At 29.0% G+C, this 22612-nt stretch overlaps 2 protein-coding genes across 2 annotated transcripts; one reads left to right on the top strand and one right to left on the bottom strand.

The window, feature by feature from the left end:
* Positions 1 to 17147: 17147 nt before the first annotated feature.
* LOC102602826 (probable calcium-binding protein CML22) lies at positions 17148 to 19321 on the top strand. The gene is made up of 5 exons (XM_006366778.2): positions 17148 to 17208; positions 17842 to 18081; positions 18179 to 18381; positions 18696 to 18870; positions 18956 to 19321. The coding sequence occupies exons 1-5, from the start codon at positions 17202 to 17204 to the stop codon at positions 19117 to 19119; spliced, it is 789 nt and encodes a 262-aa protein (XP_006366840.1). The 5' UTR covers positions 17148 to 17201; the 3' UTR covers positions 19120 to 19321.
* Positions 19256 to 22412, bottom strand: LOC102602492 (receptor like protein kinase S.2). The gene has a single exon (XM_006366777.2). It carries the CDS (start codon positions 22255 to 22257, stop codon positions 19447 to 19449), a length of 2811 nt encoding a protein of 936 aa, XP_006366839.1. The 5' UTR covers positions 22258 to 22412; the 3' UTR covers positions 19256 to 19446.
* Positions 22413 to 22612: the final 200 nt, after the last annotated feature.

Raw genomic sequence — 22612 nt, forward strand, 5'->3', positions numbered from 1 at the left:
AGATGGGAAATAGAGTATCATAAGCTTCCATTGTGTTTTTTTTGTGAGAGAAGAAAAGGGTTTGTATTAGGTTTGTTTTGATGTAAATTATAAATGAAGAAACGTAATTTACTTTAATGTAAAAAAAGGAAAGAAAAAGCATCGTGTAGGTTAGTGAAATTAGTACTCCTAAAGGAAAAAAAATTCGTATAGGTTATTTAATATTAAAAAGGAAATTATTATTGTGAGGAAAAAAATATTGATTCCCAAAAAAGATTGATTCATGGCTTAAATAAATTAATTAATTATAAGTGAGAAATAATTTGAGGAAAAATATGAAACTAAATTAATTAACGAAAATAACTTATTTGCTGCTAAATATATTTTTTATAGGCAATTACTAGTGACAATAACATTTTAACACTTTTTGTTAATGCCCTTAAAGAGAATTTCATCATTTCTAATGCAGCCCGAAAGTACAATGTTGCTTAATGATTGATCGCGAAAGTACGAACACACCGTCATTCGTTTGAACCAGTAAGAACTTCTTTTTGGACTTGACGATTTAGATTGATCAATGTGAATTTTCTTGAATTCCTTGTCAGATATTATAGTATTTCATGACTTCGAAGCAAATTAAATGCGTAATAAAGATTTAACTGAAAGCCTAATGATGATGGAACTAGGATATCATAAGCTTCCATGACAGATTTTTTATTTTTTTTTAGGACAAAATGGTTTGTATTAGTTTTAAAAAAAAAATGTAAATTATAAATAATGAAATGTGTTTTACTTCAATGTAAAAAAAAAAGTAAGGAAAAGAGTCGTGTAGGGCTGTTCTTAGTACTGCTAAAAGAAAACAAATTCGTATAGGTTAATTAATATAAAAAACGAAATTATTATTGTGAGGAAAAATATTGATTATTGGCTTAAATAATATAAGTGGAAAACAATTTGAGGAAAAATATGAAACTAAATATATAAGAAAAGCTTTTACAGAATATTTAGTCGGATAATAAGGACATGACCCTAAATAGAAAGTTATTGAGGTCGTAGATTAGGTTAAAATGTTAGTAGGTAGCTGGCGTTGTCCCTCTTTATGTACGAGAAGGGGCTAGCCTCATCCTTTCCTCTTCTCACTATTATTGGTAGAATTATTTAGTAATTGCGTAGTTTCTTATTATTCTATGTTTTATACTATTTGTTTTCTATCTTGTGGCTGTTACAATTTTCTTGCAATCTTGCATTAGTAACAATCTTTTGAACTGAACTTTTAGGTTATTACGCTTCTTGGGACCACAATAATCTTTCGAAAACTATCTTTCTATCCCACAAAGATAAAAATACGATCTGCGTACATTCTAAATTCAATTCATATGTGTGGCTACCATAAAAACAGTTATCATCATATAAACTAACACAACCTTTTAATGAAGTACGATTAATATTCAAAAATGAAATAACATTAGTCAATAACAATGTTTTTCTTATTTTTCATTACACATCCTTTAAAAAAATAATTAATTAATAGGGGAATTTGACTATCTACCCTTATTTATGTCTTAAGATTTAATCTATTCTTTAAATATATAGTCTGTTTTTGTGTCATAACTAAAGTGTTTATAGTCTTCTAGAACAATCTAAGTTTAAACTTCTTATTTTCTCTTAATTAATAAGATAATTCATAACCACACAAATATATAAATTTTATTTTGACCATAATTTCAAAAATATTAATTTCATTTTTAAACTCCATATCAGTCAAACAATTCATAAATTGAAACATATCTTCTTCTTTTTTTTGGTACAAGAGGACAAGAGGACCATAAATTGCTTTAGTATTTTATATCATTTCATTTATTATTTTTTCCTTCTCATCTCCTATATAAACTGGTATAATATCCCTCATTTTCACCAATAAAAAACAGCAAAGAAAAAATGTCAGAAAATAAGAATCCAGTTGATGAAACCACAACAATTGAAATCCATGTTCAATCTCAGGTTCATCATTTCACTCTCTAATATAATTTTTAAACTTTAAATGCTCCTAATTTTTATTTTTATTTTTATAGGATGGATCAATTATCATTTTCAATGTGTCACCTGATACAATTACCAAGAAAATCTTCAAGATATACTGTAAGAAAAAACAAATGGATTACAAAACAGTTCGATTTCTCTTCGATGGAAAACGTGTTTCACCAACAAAGACTATTGATGAAGTAAGACCTTAATTTTCTAACTTAATCTGATTTATCGTTAATTTAAAATTGTATAACTTTAATATTTTTTCGTATTTCTATTTTTTATGAAGAATGGATTAAGAAATGGTGATGAGATCATTGTTGTGTTGCACCAAGATGGAGGAGGATTCACAAATTAAATATGAAGAAAGAACAACATATCACACATGAATATGTTGTACTTTTCTAAATTATGCTTTTTATTAGAATTTTAATTTCGAAGTTATGTACTTTGGTTTTTTTATTAAAGACAACTTGGATGTTATGTGTCTAAATTTATCATGAATATGTACTTTATGATTCACCAAGCAATATAAAGTACTTAAATTTGATTATGTAAATTCAACAGGGCTAATATATAAAGTCGTCTTTTCTCTTTTCGAGGTTTCAAGTTTTTAAATAGTGAATATATAATTTTAGTTTTGCTTAATTATTATTAAAAAACGGTCAGTAGTCAAATTGAATCAATTGTATCTTCTGATACGTTTTTAATTCAAAATAACCCATTTGTGCACTAAACTATTCTTTCCTTTTTTTAATCTTAGTTAATTAATAGAATGGTATTAATAATTATTTACTAGTCTCTTGAACAAAATTTTAGCTTAGATTATGTGATCTTAACTTTAATTATGTGATAATAAAGTCTTTTCATTATTGGGTTTTTTTTATAGTGGATGAATAATTTTATTTTTACTTTATTATAAAATATTAAAGTTTGTAGAAAAAAGGTATAATGTCATTTTAAAAAATAATAATAAAAGTAAGACAGTCTTATTTTAACATTATATTAGTCAAAACCTAGATTAAATTACTTAAATCTTTATTTTTAGTATATAAAATTTCAAATCTGAGACAATATATAAGATCTCTTATTAATAATTGACTTTAAATCAGTAATTTTATTAAGTTGGCGAAACTAAATGTTATCGAAAGGTCTACCTTCTATGATTCTTATATTTATTTATTTTTTAAAAAAATTGTATCATTTACAATATTCAATGAATTTTTGAAAAATAAAATAAGTACATTTTTACCATTATGAAAGTTCTTAAAATAAATAGAACCAAAAGAACTTTTATGTTTTTTGTGTATCTAATGACATTTGTTTTCTTTGTCCATTTATTCCTCTTTACATAATACATCACATAAAAAATGTATAAATCAATATAACCTTACATATATTCACCGTCATCACAATCGTGACACAATCCACAAGATCGTAACCATGTGGACTCATTCCTTTTAACTAATAAGAATTTTATGGGATTTGACGCTTTGAATTGATCAATATAAAAAATTTTAAATTCTTTGTCGGATATTGTAATATTCCATAACATAGAAACATATTAAAAAGTGTCGATTAAAGATTTAAATGAAAGCCTAGTGATGATGTGAAATAGGATATCATAGGCTTCCATGACTTTTTTTTGAGAAGACAGAGAAGTTTGTTTTAGTTTTTATTTTTATTTTTTGTAAGGATAAAAAGGTTTGTATTAGTTTTTTTTTATTTTTTGCAAGGACAAAAAGGTTTGTATTAGTTTTTTTTTTCTTTTTATATAAATTATAAATAAAGAAACATGTTTTACTTAAATGTAAGAAAGGGAAAAAATTAAATTATTATTGTCCGGAAAAAAATATTGATTCCCATAAAATATTGATTCTTGGCTTATTCTTTTTCTCTTATATATGCTTTGACGAAGACATTTTTGAACAAAAGTTTTATAAAATTCATTTTTTAAATATTTTTTTGTTATATTATAATTTAATTAGTATACAGCTCTTACAAATTTATATCCTTTAGTAAATTCTTATTTTTAAGTTATATCTTTATTACTTTGAATGGCACTAATATTTGTGTAAAATTTATAACTATTTTAAGTAAAATACCATCCATTAAGAAAAATGCTTTAATTATAGACATCCTAATGGATTTCTTCACGTTAGATTTGTGAGAAAAATATTGAGATGATACTAACCAACACCCCCCCCCCCCCCACACACACACAGAACACGCACGCACGCACATGACACGCACGCACATGACACGCACGCGCACACACATATATAATTTAAAATAATTTAAATCAATACCACCTAAACTTTATTAATATTAATAATATTTATTAGGTATTTATTTTACACTTAATGAGGTGATTTAAAATTATTCAATTAATATCAATTTAAAAAATTATGAATAAATATTGAATCAGTACACAACACGAAATTTTTATAACTAGTTTTAATTTATAAGCGGAAAACAATTTGAGGTGTCATAATTAATCTATTCTTTGAATATTTAGTCTAATTTTGTGTCATAATTAAATTGCTTATAGTTTTCAAGAACGATATAAGTTTAAACTTCTTAATTTACTCTAAATGATATTATTCATAATCACACAAAAATTTATATTTTATATTTGACCAAAACTATTAATTTTATTTTTAAACTCCGTATCAGTCAAATGATTCATAAATTGAAATATATCTTAAATCGTTTTTTGGCACAAGAAGACAAGAGGACCATAAATTGCTATAATATATGGTATTCAAAAACAATCCAAGTTTAAACTTTTTATTTACTCTAAATCATAATATTCATAATCATACAAATATCTATATTTTATTTTGACCATAAATTTTAAAATATTAATTTTATTTTAAACTTTGTATCAGTCAAACAATTCATAAATTGACATATCTTAAAATCCTTTTTTTGGTCACAAGAAGACAAGAGGACCATAAATTGCTATAATATCTTAAATAATTTCATTTATTATTTTTTCCTTCTCATCTCCTATATAAACTGGTATAATATCCCTCATTTCACCATAAAAATAACAAAGAAAATGTCAAAATTTGATATCCATGTTCGATCTCAGGTTCATCATCATTTCACTCTATCTAAATTATTTATTTTAATGTTTTTTGTTACATTTATTTTTATTTTCATTTTTTTAGGATGGATCAATTATTATTTTACGTATGTCAACTGATATAATTATGGAGAAGCTCTTCAAGTCATACTGTAAGAAAAAACAAATAATAGATTACAAAACAATTCAATTTCTTTTCAATGAAAAACACATTTTACCAACAAAGACTATTGATGAAGTAAGATCTTATGTCTAATTTATTGTTAATTTAAAATTATATTACTTTAATTTTTTCGTGTTTTTTTTTATGAAGCTTGAATTAAAAGATGGTGATCAGATCGATGCTATGTTGCATCAAGATGGAGGAGGGTCCGCAAAACTAAATATGAAGAAGAACAACATATCACACAAGAATATGTTATATTTTTCTAATTTCTGCTTTTTATTATGATTTTAATTTTGAAGCTATGTACTTTGGTTTTATTACTAAAGACAACTTGAATGTTATGTGTCCAAGTTGATCATGCAATATAATCTTAAATTTGTATGTGAATTTAAGATGGTTAATAAAGTCATTTTTTCTCTTATATATATGCTTTAGCGAAGAAATTTTTGAATAAGTTTTAAAAAATCATTTTTTATATTTTTTGTTATATTATAATTTAATTAGTATACAACTTTTACAAATTTATACCCTTTATTAAATTCTTATTTTTAAGTTATATCTTTATTACTTTGAATGGCACTAATATTTGTGTAAATTTTATAACTATTTTAAGTAAAACACCATCCGTTGAAGAAAAATGCTTTAATTATAGACATCCTAATGGATTTCTTCACATTAGATTTGTGAGGAAAATATTGAGATGATACTACCCCACACACCCACACATGCAAGCCCGCACACCCGCACACACGCTCACATAATATTTAAAATCATTTAAATCAATACCACCTAAAATTTATTAATATTAATAATATTTATTTTACTCTTAATGAGGTGATTTAAAATTATTTAATTAATATCAATTTAAAAAATTATGAATAAATATTGAATCTGTACACAACACGAATTTTTCAAACTAGTTTTAATTTATAAGAGGAAAACAATTTGAGGTGTCATAATTAATCTATTCTTTGAATATTTAGTCTAATTTTGTGTCATAATTAAAGTACTTATAGTTTTCTAGAGCGATATAAGTTTAAACTTCTTAATTTACTCTAAATGATATTATTCATAATCACATAAAAAATTATATTTTATTTTTTATCATAAATTTCAAAAATATTTATTTTATTTTTAAACTCCGTATCAGTCAAATGATTCATAAATTGAAATATATCTTCTTAATTTTTGGCACAAGAAGAAAAGAGGACCATAAATTGCTATAATATATGGTTTTCAAAAACGATCCAAGTTTAAACTTCTTATTTACTCTAAATGATATTATTCATAACCATACAAATGTCTATAATTTATTTTTGACTATAGATTTCAAAAATATTAATTTCATTTTTAAACTTTTTATCAGTCAAACAATTCATAAATTGAAATATATCTTAAATCTTTTTTGGCACTAGAAGACAAGAAGACTATAAATTGTTATCTTAAATCTTTTTTGGCACAAGAAGACAAGAGGACCATAAATTGCTCTAATATATTAAATAATTTTATATATTATTTTTCCTTATAAAGTGGTATAATATCCCTCATTTCACCAATAAAAAATAACAAAGAAAATGTCAAAATTTGATATCCATGTTCGATCTTAGGTTCATCATCATTTCACTCTATCTAATTTGTTTTTTTAAAATTTTTTTTTTTATGTTTTTTGTTACATTTATTTTTATTTTTATTTTTATAGGATGGATCAATTAATATTTTACGTATGTCAACTAATATGATTATGGAGAAGTTCTTCAAGTCATGCTGTAAGAAAAAACAAATAATAAATTACAAAATAGTTCAATTCTTTTCAATGAAAAACACATTTTACCAACGAAGACTATTGATGAAGTAAGATCTTATGTCCAATTTATTGTTAATTTAAAATTATATTACTTTAATTTTTTCGTGTTTTTTTTATGAAGCTTGAATTAAAAGATGATGATCAGATCGATGCTATGTTGCATCAAGATGGAGGAGGGTCCGCAAACTAAATATGAAGAAGAACAACATATCACACAAGAATATGCTGCATTTTTCTAATTTCTGCTTTTTATTATGATTTTAATTTTGAAGCTATGTACTTTGGTTTTATTACTAAAGACAACTTGAATGTTATGTGTCCAAGTTGATCATGCAATATAATCTTAAATTTGTATGTGAATTTAAGATGGTTAATAAAATCGTTTTTTCTCTTATATATATGCTTTAGCGAAGAAATTTTTGAAAAAGTTTTAAAAAATTATTTTTTATATTTTTTTTGTTATATTATAATTTAATTAGTATACAACTTTTACAAATTTATACACTTTAGTAAATTCTTATTTTAAGTTATATCTTTATTACTTTGAATGGCACTAATATTTGTGTAAATTTTATAACTATTTTAAGTAAAACATCATCCATTGAAGAAAAATGCTTTAATTATAGACATCCTAGTGGATTTCTTCACATTAGATTTGTGAGAAATATATTGAGATGATACTGCCCCACACACGCGAGCTTAATTAATAACAATTTAAAAAATTATGAATAAATATTGAATCCATACACAACACGAATTTTTCAAACTAGTTTTAATTTATAAGCGGAAAACAATTTGAGGTGTCATAATTAATCTATTCTTGAATATTTAGTCTAATTTTGTGTCATAATTAAAGTACTTATGGTTTTCAAGAACGATATAAGTTTAAACTTCTTAATTTACTCTAAATGATATTATTCATGATCACACAAAAAATTATATTTTATTTTTTACCATAAATTTCAAAAATATTATTTTTATTTTTAAACTCCGTATCAGTCAAATGATTCATAAATTGAAAGATATCTTAATTTTTTGTTTTGGCACAAGACAAGAGGACCATAAATTGCTATAATATATGGTTTTCAAAAACGATCCAAGTTTAAACTTCTTTTTTACTCTAAATGATATTATTCATAACCATACAAATATCTATATTTTATTTTTGACCATAAATTTCAAAAATATTAATTTCATTTTTAAACGTGTATCAGTCAAACAATTCATAAATTGAAATATATCTTAAATCTTTTTTGGCACAAGAAGACAAGAGGACTATAAATTGCTATAATATATGATTTTAAAAAACGATCTAAGATTAAACTTCTAATTTACTCTAAATGATTATATTCATAATCATACAAATACCTATATTTTATTTTTTACCATAAATTTCAAAAATATTAATTTTATTTTTAAACTTTGTATCAGTCAAACAATTCATAAATTGAAATATATCCTAAATCTTTTTTGGCACAAGAAGACAAGAGGACCATAAATTGCTATAATATCTTAAATAATTTCATTTATTATTTTTTTCCTTCTCATCTCCTATATAAAATGGTATAATATCTCTCAATTTCACCAACAAAAAATAACAAAGAAAATGTCAGAAAATAAGACTCCAATGGGTGAAGAAACCACAAAATTTGATATTCATGTTCTATCTCAGGTTCATTATTTCACCCTATCTAATTTAATTTTTTAATGTTTTTTTAATTCATTTTTTATTCTTTTTTATAGGATGAATCAATTATTATTTTACGTATGTCACCTAATATGATTATGGAGAAGCTCTTCAAGTCATACTGTAAGAAAAAACAAATAATAGATTACAAAACAGTTCAATTTCTCTTCGATGGACAGTCCATTTCACCAAAAATTACTATTGATGAAGTAAGACCTTAATTTACGTATAATTTAATCTAATTTATTTTTAATTTAAAATTATATTACTTTAATTTGTTTTCGCATTTTTGTTTTTAATGAAGCTTGGATTAAAAGATGGTGATCAGATCGATGCTATGATGCATCAAACTGGAGGAGGATTCGCGAATTAAATATGAAAAACAACATATCACACATGAATATGTTGCACTTTTCTAATTTCTGCTTTTTATTATGATTTTAATGTCGAAGCTATGTACTTTGGTTTTATTACTAAAGACATCTTGGATGTCATGTGTCTAAGTTGATCGTGCAATATAATCTTAAATTTGTACTTGAATTTAAGATGATTAATAAAGTTGTCTTTTCTCTTTTTTGAGCCTCCATTTTTTTAATAGGGGATGCATGATTTTATTTTTGCTTAATTATAAAAGTAAAATGGTCAAATATGTTCTGGAACTAACTAGTCAAAATAGATCGATTATATTTTCTTTTACTTGTTTTACTCAAAAATGTTCACCAACTAGCAAAATAACTCATTTTGTGCATTGAACTGTTTGTTTTTTTTTAATCTTAGTTAATCAATGAAATGATGTTGCTAATTTTTTACTGGTCTCTTGAACAAAATCTTAACTTAGATTATGTGATCTTAACTTTAATTATGTGATAATAAAGTCTTTTCATTATTTGGGGCCTCAATTTTTTTAAAATTTTGGATGTATGATTTTATTTTTGCGTAATTATAAAATAGTAAAGTTTGTAGAAAAAAGGTATAAAATCTTTTTTTTTCTTAAAAACAATAAGAAAAGAAAGAATGTCTTCATTTTAATAGTAGAATTAGTTTAAACCTGAATTAAATTACTTAAATTTTTATTTTAATATATAAAATTTTAGATCCAAGACAATGTATAAAACCTCCTATTAAGAATTATCTTTAAATCATTAATTTTATTAAGTTTTTCTTATGTGAATTGGTTAAACTAAACGTTATCAAGATATTTACCTTTTATGATCCTTGTATTTAAAAAAAAAATCTTGTTTTCATCATTTACAATATCCAATGGATTTTTTGAAAAATAAAAAAGGTGTACCTTTTCGCCATTATGAACGTTTTTCTTAAAATAAATAGAACAAAAAGAACTTTTATGTTTGTGTGAATAAAAAAAATAGTTGTAAGAAACTGTAAAATTAAAATGACTGATTATCACTCATTAATATGGGAATTTAGTTTCATAAAATCAATCTTTTTTTTCTTATAAGTTCATACATTTATTCTTTGTTTGACCTTTAATTTGATAACTTGAGTTGCTTTTTCGGAATTTATGTGGTAGAAGTCAATGTTGAAGTCTCCTCCCTATTTGCAAGAGAATTTAATTATGATTTTGTAATGCCCCGCAACATTTAAGAAAAGATTTTAATCATCTTTCGTATGTGTATAGGTTTGAATTTGATGATTTTTAAGTTATACATTTATGTTAAGGTCCTTTATTAAGCGTAGTAAGTGTATCACATGTGGTTTAGGGTCGTAAGACACCTCAAACATCAAGCCAAGTTCAAAACATTTCTATCAACTAAGTTTTCACATTAGTTCATGCAATGATCAACTTCAAACAACCATATCTCTTAGCATGAATTAGGTGTCTTCTGACCTAAGGTCTATGAGTTTTTTTTTTCAACGCTCCAAATTTGCATCATTACAAGTTTGGGGTAAAACGGTTATGACCGTTTTACCAAAAACTACCACAATAGAGCTTTCAGAGTCGGTAACTACGAACCTCATTTACAATTCGTAAATTGAAGTACAACCCGTACTGTCAACTCCTGAAACAAACTTCTGAAAGTCATTTTTTGGTCTGATTTTCACGGACCCAACTACGAGTGGTAAACCATCTACATGCCGTAATTTGGGTCTATAGAATGAACTTCTGAGACTTAAAATTTTAGTCTAACTTTCACGGATGGGATCTACGACCCATAAATCAAATCACGGACCGTACACTACAAGAAAAGTGTGAATTACATGGGGATTTTTGCTGGGGATTATTCACACTTTTCTGGTAGTGGTAGATGACCTCATGGAAGGTTTCCGATAGCTTTTTAATTGGGGCTTCTTTTATCTTTTCCCATTCTTCCTAAGCCTAAGCCTCAATGTTTTAAATTATATTAGAGGAATATATTCCATCAAGTACTCATATTTATTTTATTTCTACGCTCTCAACTCCCCAACACAAAAAGAAACTGCAAGGAAGATAAAAGCTAGGGTTTCAAGGCATCCAAGAAAGCTATTCTTTCGATCGTCATTCTCTCAAGTATGTAAGACTTCAATGAGAGCATCCCTTCACTTTCATGCCTAAAGTATTTTGATTCTTAAGAATTTCACAAGATTGTTAGAAGTTAAACTAGGGTTTGTTATGAAATTATGATCTTTCTTCAATAAGCTATGTTTTCATTGTTTCAGTTTGGTTTTGCAACCTTATGGTACAGATCAAGCATGTTTTTTTGGTCATTCAAACCCTTATGACTTTTAAGCATGAAAACAAGCATGTTATGAATTACAACCTAATTAAATGCAAGCTATTTTATGATATGACTTTTGAGCTTAGCCTCATATATGATTCAAGATGATAAATGGTTTTCATATCTATGAGCATTATATTAATAAATGTTGTTTTCAGAGGACTATTTAGTATCGAGAGGACGCGGGTTTGAAAAACTCAAGTCTTATAACTATGCGCTAACGTAGAATTATGTTTCACCGCTTTGTCGGTTGACCTTCTGGCCCTGAGAGGCTCAGATTAATGGATCACATATGATAAGATATGATTCTATACTCTAGCAATGCATAGGGAAGCCCATCCAATTAGAATTATAAGTTGGGGGTCATGAGCTCAAATGACGTATGTTGGTTATAAGAAACTCTCAATTATGCATTTTTAAAATATGTTTTAAGTCTATATGGTTCATTTTAAATATGCTATGTCATATATATGGTCATGCAAGACTACTGGATTAGACTTATCCTTATATATGTTTTGAATGAAGGTTTAAATGATACTTATGCATGAATATTGATTGTTTGCTTTACAGTTCTTTTCTTATGTTTATTTGCTCTACAGTTCTTTTCTTATGTTTATGATTTTGGAAATCTTATTTCAGTATGCTTGATTATGCTGGTCTCCCTTACTTACTCAGTACATTCCACATACTGGCACATACTTTTCTCTGTGTTGTATCCTTTTATGATGTAAATTTCGACATTCATACTCATACTCGTGGCTAGTAAGGTTTCAGTATTTCCAGTTAGCACTTGGTGAACCCTTCTCATTTGAAGACTCCATTAATTTAGGTACTAGATTTTCCTTCATGTTGTCTTTGATTTTGAGGTAGCTCCGGGTCATGTGCCGCCAGACTTATATCTTTAATTGAATTAGTAGAGGCTTATCTCATACCGTAAAAATGTAGTTTCATGGATATCTAAATTCTAGTATTCAATTATGTATTTCAGCTTCCACTTAGTTTCCTTACGATATGCTTTGACATGTATACCAAGAATTAGCCTGGAATTACTCGTGAGTTTAGGTACCGTATTACGGTTGGAATGTATACTCGTATCGTGACAGATTCATGTAGCTCAAAAGCACACATTGTGTACAAACTGATCGCAAAAGACATAGCAACTAATATTTACTAATAATTTCCAAGCATTTTTTCCCATGATCTAAATGTCCAATGGTTTTCCGTAGAATTAAGAGGAAAAAAAAAATTGATGAAAAAATTGAAACTAAATTATAAGTGAATAAATATGTGACTTTCAATTTTGCAGAATTTGGTCAAACTTTATTTACGCTGTCTAATACTTTTCGAGTTTTAATTTACATGACACACTTTCATTTTAATTCGTAACAATGTTTATTTTATTTTTCATTACACATCCTTTAAAAAAATTTATTATTTAACAGGTGTATTTGACTATTCTATCCTTAATTATGTCTTAAGACATCTTATTCTTTGAATATTTAGTCTATTTTCATATCATAATTAAAGTGTTTATAATCTTTAAGAATAATTAAGTTTGAACCTTTTATTTACTCTTAATGAGGTAATTTATTTTTATTTTTGACCATAAATTAAAAAATATGCATTTCATTTTTAAATTTTGTATTAGTCAAACACTTCATAAATTAAAGTATATCACAAATATTTTTTTGGCACAAGAGGACAAGAGAACCATAAATTGCTATAATATCTAAAATCATTTCATTTATTATTTTTTTCCTTTTCATCTCCTATATAAACTGGTATAATATACCTTATTTTCTCCAATAAAACATAACAAAAAATGTCAGGAAATAATTTTGATATCCAAGTTCAATCTCAGGTTCATCATTTCACTCTCTCTAATAGAATTTTTTATTTTTTATTTTTTTATGTTCCTAATTTTTATTTTATGTTTATAGGATGGATCAATTACGATTTTAAGCGTATCACCTGATATGGTTATGAAGAAGGTCTTCATGACATACTGTAGGGAAAAACTAATAGACTGGAAAAGAGTTCGCTTTGTCTTGGATGGAAAACGCATTTCACCAGCAAAGACTATTGATGAAGTAAGACCTTAATTTGCGTATAACTTAATCTAATTTATCGTTAATTTAAAATTATGTATTTTTTAAATTTATTTTTGTGTTTCTGCTTTTTATGAAGGTTGGGTTAAAAGATGGTGATCAGATCGATGCTATGGTGTCTTAAAATGGAGGAGGATTCGCAAACTAATATGAAGAAGAACAACATATCATACATGAATATGTTGCACTTTTTTAATTTATGCTTTTTATTAGAATTTTAATTTCGAAGCTATGTACTTTTGTTTTATTACTAAAAGACAACTTGGATGTCATGTGTCCAAGTTGATCATGCAACATTATAATCTTAAATTTGTATGTGAATTTAAGATGGTTAATAAAGTCGCCTTTTCTCTATTTTGGACATCAAATTTTTGAATAGGGGATGCATGATTTTATTTTTGCTTAATTATAAAAGAAAAATGATCAAATATATTCTTGAACTAGTTAAATAGATCGATTGTATTTTCTGTTACGTGTTTGGCTCAAAATGTTCACCAACTATCAAAATAATTCATTTCATGCATTGAAATGTTCTTTTCTTTTTTAATCTTAGTTAATCAATGGAATGATGTTGCTAATTTTTTACTAGTCTCTTGAACAAAAGTTTGACTTAGATTATGTGATCTTAACTTTATTTATGTGATAATAAAGTCTTTTTATTGTTGGGTCCTCAATTTTTTAAATAGTGGAAGCATGATTTTATTTTTTTCTTAATTATGAAATACTAAAGTTTGTAGAAAAAAGGTATAAGATCTTTTTTTTAAAAAAAAAATCATAAGAGAAGAAAGGCTGTCTTCATTTTAATAGTAGAATTAGTTTAAACCAGAATTAAATTACTTAAATATTTATTTTAATATATAAATTTTCAGATTCAAGACAATGTATAAAACTACCTATTAATAATTATCTTTAAATTAGTAATTTTATTAAGTCGCTCTCATATGAATTGGTTAAACTAAACGTCATCAAAAGATTTCCTTCTATGATCCTTATATTTTTAAACAAGTATTTTTTTCATCATTTACAATATCCAATGGATTTTTTGAAAAAATAAAACAGAGTACCTTTATGTTGTGTGAATCAAAAAATAGTTGTGAGAAACTGTAAAATGAAAATGACTAATTATTACTCATTAATATGGGCATTTAGTTTCATAAAATGTACTCCCTCCGTCCACTATTGTTTGTCAGGTATGCTAAAAATAGTTATTCAAAACTAATTGTCAATTTAAACAATCAAGAAATAATTAGTCACTTTTTTCCAATTATGCCCTTAATAATTAAGTATCTTTTTTTCTTTTAAGATCATACATTTATTCTTAGTTTGACCTTAATTTAATTCGAAAAGTATAAATTCTCCGAATATATTAAAACTACGTAATGGTTCAAATCTTTGAATATTTAAATTGGCTTAACGAATCTATGTCGTAGATATCAATTTTGAAGTTTAATTATGGTTATGTAATGCCTTGATTTTAACCATCCTTCGTATGCGTATAGGACAGAATCTAATGATTTCTAAGTTATACAATTATGTTAAGGTCTTTTACTAAGTGTAGTAAGTGTACCGCATGTGGTTTAGGGTCGTAAGGTACCTCAAACACCAAGTCAAGTTCAAAGCATTTCTATCAACTATGTTTTCACATTAGTTCATGCAAAAGGGTCAACTTCAAACAATTATATCTCTCAACATACAATGAATTACGTGTCTCATGACCTATCAAATTAAAGGCCTATGAGCTAGAGTCTTCTTTCCAACGCTATCAAGTTTGCATCGTTTTGAGTTTGGACCGTTTTACCATGATTAATTCCATTGAAGTAATTAATTTGTTGCTTTATTTGTTTTCTATCTTGTTACATTTTTCTTACATTAGTAACATTCTTTTTGAACTAATAGTCTTTCGAAAACATTTCTACCCCAGAAAGATAAAAATAAGATTTGTGTATATTCTAAATTCAATCAAAAATAACTGTTGTCATCATATAAATCAGCACAACCTTTTAAAGAAGTACAATTAAATTTAAAAAATAAATCACATTAGTCAATAACAATGTTTGTTTTATTTTTCATTTCACATCCTTCAAAAGAAATATTAATTAAGAAGGAAATTTGACTATTCTACCCTTATTTATGTCTTAAGGTATAATCTATTTTTTGAATATTTAGTCTATTTTTGTGTCATAATTAAAGTGCTTATAGCCTCCAAAAACAATCTAAGTTTAAACTTCTTATTTACTTTTAATTAATAAGATGATTCATAATTACACAAATATCTAAATTTTATTTTTGAACATAACTTTTAAAAATATTAATTTCATTTTTAAACTTATACCAGTCAAACACTTCATAAATTGAAATATATCATAAATCTTTTTTGGCACAAGAGGACACGAGAACCATAAATTGCTATAATATCTTATTACCATTTCATTTATTTATTTTTCTTCTCATCTCCTATATAAATTGGTATAATATCCCTCATTTTCTCCAATAAAACATAACAAAAAATGTCAGGATACATGGTCAAAATGGATTGATTATATTTCCTGTTACGTGTTTGATTCAAAAATGTTCACCTGATATTGCTAATTTTTTACTAGTATCTTGAACAAAATCTTTAACTTAGCTTATGTGATCTTAACTTTAATTATGTGATAATAATGCCTTTTCATTATTCGGGGTCTCAATTTATTTTTTTTAATATTGGATGTGTAATTGCATTTTTGCTTTATTATAAAATAGTAAAGTTTGTAGAAAAAAGTATAAAATCTTTATTTCTGAAAAAAATAAGAAAGCAAACCTGAATTAAATTACTTTATATTGTGTGATGAGGGGCAGAGTAGTTACGTAGGGCGAAATGTTCATATGTACCCTCTTAGTAAAAAAAATTACAATATGTATACATGGTTAAAATATATTGAATCTTCTTTAGCTTCCTCGAATGTTTACTTCTTCATAATTTAAATTTCTTGGTGAAAATCCTGATGCCATCATTGTGTGTGGCTAAGTATTTTGTGAAAAACGTATTCATTCTCTAAACAATTTTTTTTTAAAAAAAAAGGTTGGGCGTAGCTTAAAGAAGTAAAACCTCAATCATAGAAAGCCAATGTGCACTAGCCTAGCTATAACTAACGTTTTTCAGCTTGTTATTATGTGAACATTGTTTGTATATTTTCTTATGTAAAAGATTTATTTTTTTCGTATGAGCTTCGTTTACTTGACCGAGGAATGTAAATAGGTATTGAATATCTTAATGTATAAACATATTTCCTCGAAAATATTCCTTTCAGGCGGTGACCGTTTACTCTATAAGAAATTTAAACATAATTATAGCTGTATGAAAATGCATCAATGGAGACTTGTAGTCAAAGGCAATGATGGAATTTTTCTGGTAGTGGAAGAGAAAGAAAGTTGCATTCTGTTTAAAAAAAAGTCTTAAATGTAATTTCTACTTTTCTTTTTAAGAATAATTTTTTTCCTCATTGCCTCCTCTCTACTTCACCCCTTTTTACACTTTACCTATGTATATATAAAGGAATCAGTAATAGTCCCTTTTGATTTCTTGAGATCTTTTCATTTTTCTTGTTTCTTGTTAGAATTATTGTGTATTGGACGCGGATTAAGATGGAAGGTTAGTAGGTATTAGAATGTTGTTTCGCTTATCTTTCCATACTGGTAGTCGTAGTGTTTCTCTTGTAGTTTCTTGCCCTTAGATTTTTCATTCCCCCCTTTTTACATAATGCTTTGTCTTTTCATTTATGTTATTTCCTTTTCTGACCTGCTTTGATGTGTTTTTTCTTGAGTCGAGAATTAAACATGTCTACCTCCCAAGGTAGGGTAAGGTCTGCGTATACTCTATCCTTCCCAGACCCTACTTTGTGGGATTATATTACACAGGGTATGTTGTTGTTGTTGTATATTTTGTGTAATTTTGCTAATGTGGCCTATTTTTGAAACATGGAATGGGATAGAATGGAGAAATTGATACAGAATAGTATGTTTTGATGTTGATGCTTTTAGGATAATTTCGAGAGAATGAGATCTCTTGCTCACTTACGATTTGAATATAGAAGAACATGACCTTCTTTTCAGATCTTCTAAAGTATAAAAATGAAGATCCCTTGTAGAAAATAGGCCTCGCGTCTAACTCAATCACAAAAGTTAGCTCATTAGGCAAGGAGTATCCAAAACCACAATGTCTGTCATGTTTTGTACTAACAGCAACATATCTATTGTTAACTTGATGTCTTTATTTGTTTTTAAGGCTCAGCTCAGCCATGTCTGGTACTCAAGTTATTATCCAACAAGGTTGGAAGCTTACTGTGTTTTTGGAATGCACCGAAAAAGTACAGGAGATTGGATACTAAACTTGAAACTAAAATGGTGGAGCTTAAGAGAAGTTCATCAGGGCAAAGCAAATTCAGGTCAATCAATAGCATAATCTTGAAATTTCCTCATTTTAAAGAGGGGTTGAAGGAGATTAAAGGCGTCTTTGAACAGTTCGGTTAGTAGCTTCTGTATATGCTGAGATTTGAGTTTTTCGTTACATTTTTACTGTCAATGGATTTATGTGTTTTCTGTGTTTGGTTCTTTTTCCTAAGATGAAGATTCGAATGGGACTATTGACCGGGATGAACTAAAGAAATGTGTAAAGAAGCTGCATTTTCATGTTAAAGATGAGGAAGTTAATGATCTTTTCGACTCCTGTGATGTGGATGAAAAGGAAGGGATTCAATTCAATGAGTTCATTGTTCTTCTGTGTCTTCTTTATCTATTAATAGATTCATCGTCCTCCTCTGAAAATGTACGTGAATACTGTCCTCTTTGTTGTTCTTCTCTCGTGTACTTTTACTATAAGTAGTCATAGTATTGCTCCTGTAGTTTCTTGGTTTGCTGTAGTTTTAGTTCTGTTACTATCTATTGTTTTTGTTAACTGTTGTTTCTTGGATTTCCATTACTTCTTTCACTGGATTGCTTTGGGCTGTTGAAAGGTCTATCGGAAACAGCCTCTCTACCTTTAAGGTAGGGGTAAGGTCTGTGTACACTCTACCCTCCCCAGACTGTCGTTGTTGTTGAAGATGTGAAGTTATATATTCATTAGGATCACGTTTATTTCAGACCTCGAAGATCGGTTCACCAGAGCTAGAAGCAACATTCAACACAATAGTTGAGGCATTCTTGTTTCTTGACAAAAATGGTGACGGGAAACTGCACAAGAAAGATGTCCTCAAGGCATTAAACGATGAATGTCCTTGCGAGAAATCCCCTTCTCATGTCACTCGTACTCGATTTAGTACTGTCCTTTCACATTGTCTTAAAATCAAACTAACTAGCTGTGATAACTTCTAACATGACGATGATCTGGTTGAAAATTGCAGGAGAAATGGACTGGAACAGGAGTGGCAAGGTCAGTTTCAGGCAGTTTCTTTTCGCGTTTCTTGATTGGGTTGGTATAGACACAGACGATGAGAATCACACGACTAAAAGGGAGACTAAGTGCAGCAACAACACCTCAACCAAACTAGTGGATTCGGCTGTATGAATCCTCACTAACCATGTCACTCCGTTAAATGAAGTAAGGTCAGACTAGTATTTGTACATATAAAGTAGCTCTCTGCTCTGTATAAACTTTCATATTTAAGGTATATTCTGCTATTGTATCGAAAAAAACTCATCAATTTCATAAAAATCTGCATATCTGATGCTTCCATTACCACGATGCTATCAAAGCCGTCCACACTAAATTACACAAATGTTCTGCTGAAGCAACATAGTCATACCATGAACAAATGAAGAACAAAGACATAAAGATATAAAGCTTGATGTTCATTTCTATCTACATGTAACTACTTCACATCTTACGCGATGATCATTGTATACCAAGAGCTTGAATTCTCCTTACGAGGGACAAAGCAGAAGCATTTCTTGTTCTCCATTCTTCCGGGCTCTCCTTCTTTTGTCCATTTTCCATTAACCATTGATCATGTCCATCGAGAATGTTCACTATCTGCCTCATGCTCGGTCTTGATTCAGGATCGTACCTAGTGCAAGCCATTCCTAATTTGACTAGCCTGATCAGTTCCCTGGTGTTGAAGTTTCCATTCAACCTCCAATCTGCAAGTTGTTCGTATGGCCTTTTCTGCACCACGAATTCATGAACTCGGTTAACCAACAAAGCCTCAGGCCGGCGGAAATCTACTGCCATCTGACCACTAACTATCTCAAGCAGAACTACACCAAAGCTATAAACATCAGCCATTGTTGTTGCATCACCAGAATCCATATGCTCTGGCGACATGTAACCGAAAATCCCTCTAACTGATTTGTTTTTATCAACCACAACATGATGGCTATGCTCATTTCGAGTCAAGAATTCAGCAAGAGCAAAGCAACCAAGCCTTGGGTTCATATCTGGATCAAGAATGATGGCAGATGATGTGATACATCTGTGTATCACCTGTTCATCCCATTCCTCATGTAGATAGCGAACCGCAGAGGCAAGTGATTTGACAATGTTATACCGATGACGCCATCTTAGGGTACTGGATGCATTGTCCCTATGATGATTCTGATGGAAAAGGAGGTGGCTTAAAAGGCTACTCTGAGAGTAATCATAAATGACAAGCATTTCACCTTGCTCGGTGCACCATCCACGGAGTTGCACCAGGTTTCTGTGGCGTAATCGTCCTAAGTTCTGAAGTTCATTAGAGAACCTCACTCTTAAAGCAGGACAAGTTTTCATTCCCAGCCTTTTCACTAAGACATGCTGGTTGTTTTCAAGAAAACCATGATAAGCAGTACCAAAGTCAATCTCAGCAACTCTTCTTGAATCGGAAAAATTGTCCGTGGCAGCAATGATCTCCTTGAATGTGATCTCCCTAGCAGTTTCAACCATCAGGAAATTACTCGATTGGCGCCTGCTGCTGCAATTTCCAGACTCATTATTGCTGCTGGTGCTTCCACTTTCAGCACTTAGATACATGGTATCTCCTGTAGCTGTGATGAACATTGTTGAGTTGAAACCGGGCGTCGTGCTCGTGCTGGTTGTGGCAGTGGACCTTGAGGTGATTGTGTTGCTAGTTGTACTATTGCTTGGTGATGACAAAGATATATAAAGAGGATGGGACTTAAAACAAGGAAGATCAGGCAATTTACCATAAATATGACCAGAAAGTGCTTCCACAACCCATTTCATATTAGGCCTTGATTGAGGTTCATGAAGTGTACAAAGAAGGCCAATATGTATTAGCCTCTCCATATCATTAAGTTTGTAAGAACCATCAACAAGTCTGCTGTCACCAGCTTGTAAAGCCACTTTTTCATCAGAAAGTCTCCTGATCCAATCAAGTAGTATGATCTGATCATCCGGGGACGCGAGATCAACAGCGCGCCTTCCTGAAACAATCTCCAGTACAACAATCCCAAAGCTAAACACATCAGATTTTGCAGTGGCAGAACCTTTTTTCTGAAAACTTTCAGGAGGTAAGTACCCTATAGTTCCACCAATTCTTGTTGTCTCAGCCAATCTAAACTGCTGATTCTTCATAGAAGGCGTCCTCGGTTGGTACTCGAGTTCATGTTCCAACCACCTAGCTAAACCAAAATCGCCTAGTCGGGCGTTGAAATGGGAATCAAGCATCACATTGCTTGTCTTAACATCTCTATGAATGATCTGAGTCTCCAATTGTTCATGGAGATAAAACAAGGCAGCAGACAAGCCATTAACTATATTTTTTCGACGTTCCCAATCAAGAACAGGGGACCCTGTATTCTCCTGTTTTCGGAACAAAATCCGATCAAGGCTACTGTTAGGCATATAATCATACACAAGGAACAACTGATCATCATGAAAACACCACCCCCTTAGCCTCACAAGATTCCGATGGCGGAGATGAGCAACTGCCACCAACTCAGCAGCAAATGTTTTCTCAAATTTCTCCCCTTTCTCAGCTAAACATTTCACAGCTACAACTGTTCCATCACTAGGTAAAACAGCTCTAAAAACTTTCCCAAATCCACCACTTCCTAAAACTTCATCCTCACTAAATCCATTAGACCCTATAAACAGCTCAGAATAGCTAAATATCCTTGGATTATGATGATGATTATAATCACCACCACCTTTCTCACCTAGCTGCATACCTTCAGTGTCATGAAAAACACCAGAAAATTGTTTTTCCCCAAATTCTTGATGACAACAAGTTACCCATTTGGAATCAAGTAATTTAGAAAAAGATTCATGAATAAAATCAAGAACTTGACCCCCACAACCCCTTTTGGTTAAAGACTCATTTTTTTTCTTTGGAACTTGTTTTTCACCATCAAGAACTTGTCCCCCATAACCCCTTTTGGAAAAAGACTCATTTTTTCCCTTTGAAACTTGTTTCTCACAATCAATAACTTCACCCCCACTGCCCCTTTTGGAAAAAGACTCATTTTTTACCTTTGAAACTTGTTTTTCACAATCAAGAACTTCACCCCCACTACCCCTTTTGAAAAAAGACTCTTTTTTTCCCTTTGAAACTTGTTTTTCACCATCAAAAACTTGACCCCCACACCCCCTTTTGGATAAAGATTCAATCTTTTTCTTTGGATTGTGTGATTCTACTTCTTCTTTTTCATGATCAATCTCATCAAAATCATCAGCAGGCAAAACAAAACACAAACGTTTGAGCTCCATGGTTATGGTTTCATGAATGGGATAAAGAATACTCACATTTAGTTGGGGAAGTGAGAGGGTAGTTGTTGTAATGATCAAGAATTCAATGCAAAAAAAGGGGTTTATATGGTTTTATTCAAACAAAATTAGGTTGCAAGGTTTGAAATGTGATACACATGAACTGGCCAACAACAAAAATCCCAAATAAATCCACCCATTTTTTTGTCTTTTTGTGTATAAAATGACAAATTTTGTTTTCTGGAAGGATGTTACACATTCAATTTCGTCAGCATATGTTCACACTTTTGGTTTTGATGATAGATTCTTTCACATTTAAACCGCGTTTACACGATTTTGAGAGTTTAACTATTATATA

Source organism: Solanum tuberosum, unplaced genomic scaffold (assembly GCF_000226075.1).
Source record: "Solanum tuberosum cultivar DM 1-3 516 R44 unplaced genomic scaffold, SolTub_3.0 scf00688, whole genome shotgun sequence".
NCBI lineage: Eukaryota > Viridiplantae > Streptophyta > Magnoliopsida > Solanales > Solanaceae > Solanum > Solanum tuberosum.

Bases quoted from the DNA above. Each gene is read 5' to 3' on its own strand.
- LOC102602826 (XM_006366778.2), top strand. The intron at 18,082-18,178 runs GTTAGTAGCTTC...CTTTTTCCTAAG, and splicing joins AGGCGTCTTTGAACAGTTCG to ATGAAGATTCGAATGGGACT. The intron at 18,382-18,695 runs GTACGTGAATAC...CGTTTATTTCAG, and splicing joins CATCGTCCTCCTCTGAAAAT to ACCTCGAAGATCGGTTCACC.
- LOC102602492 (XM_006366777.2), bottom strand. From the start codon at position 22,257: ATGGAGCTCAAACGTTTGTGTTTTGTTTTGCCTGCTGATGATTTTGAT.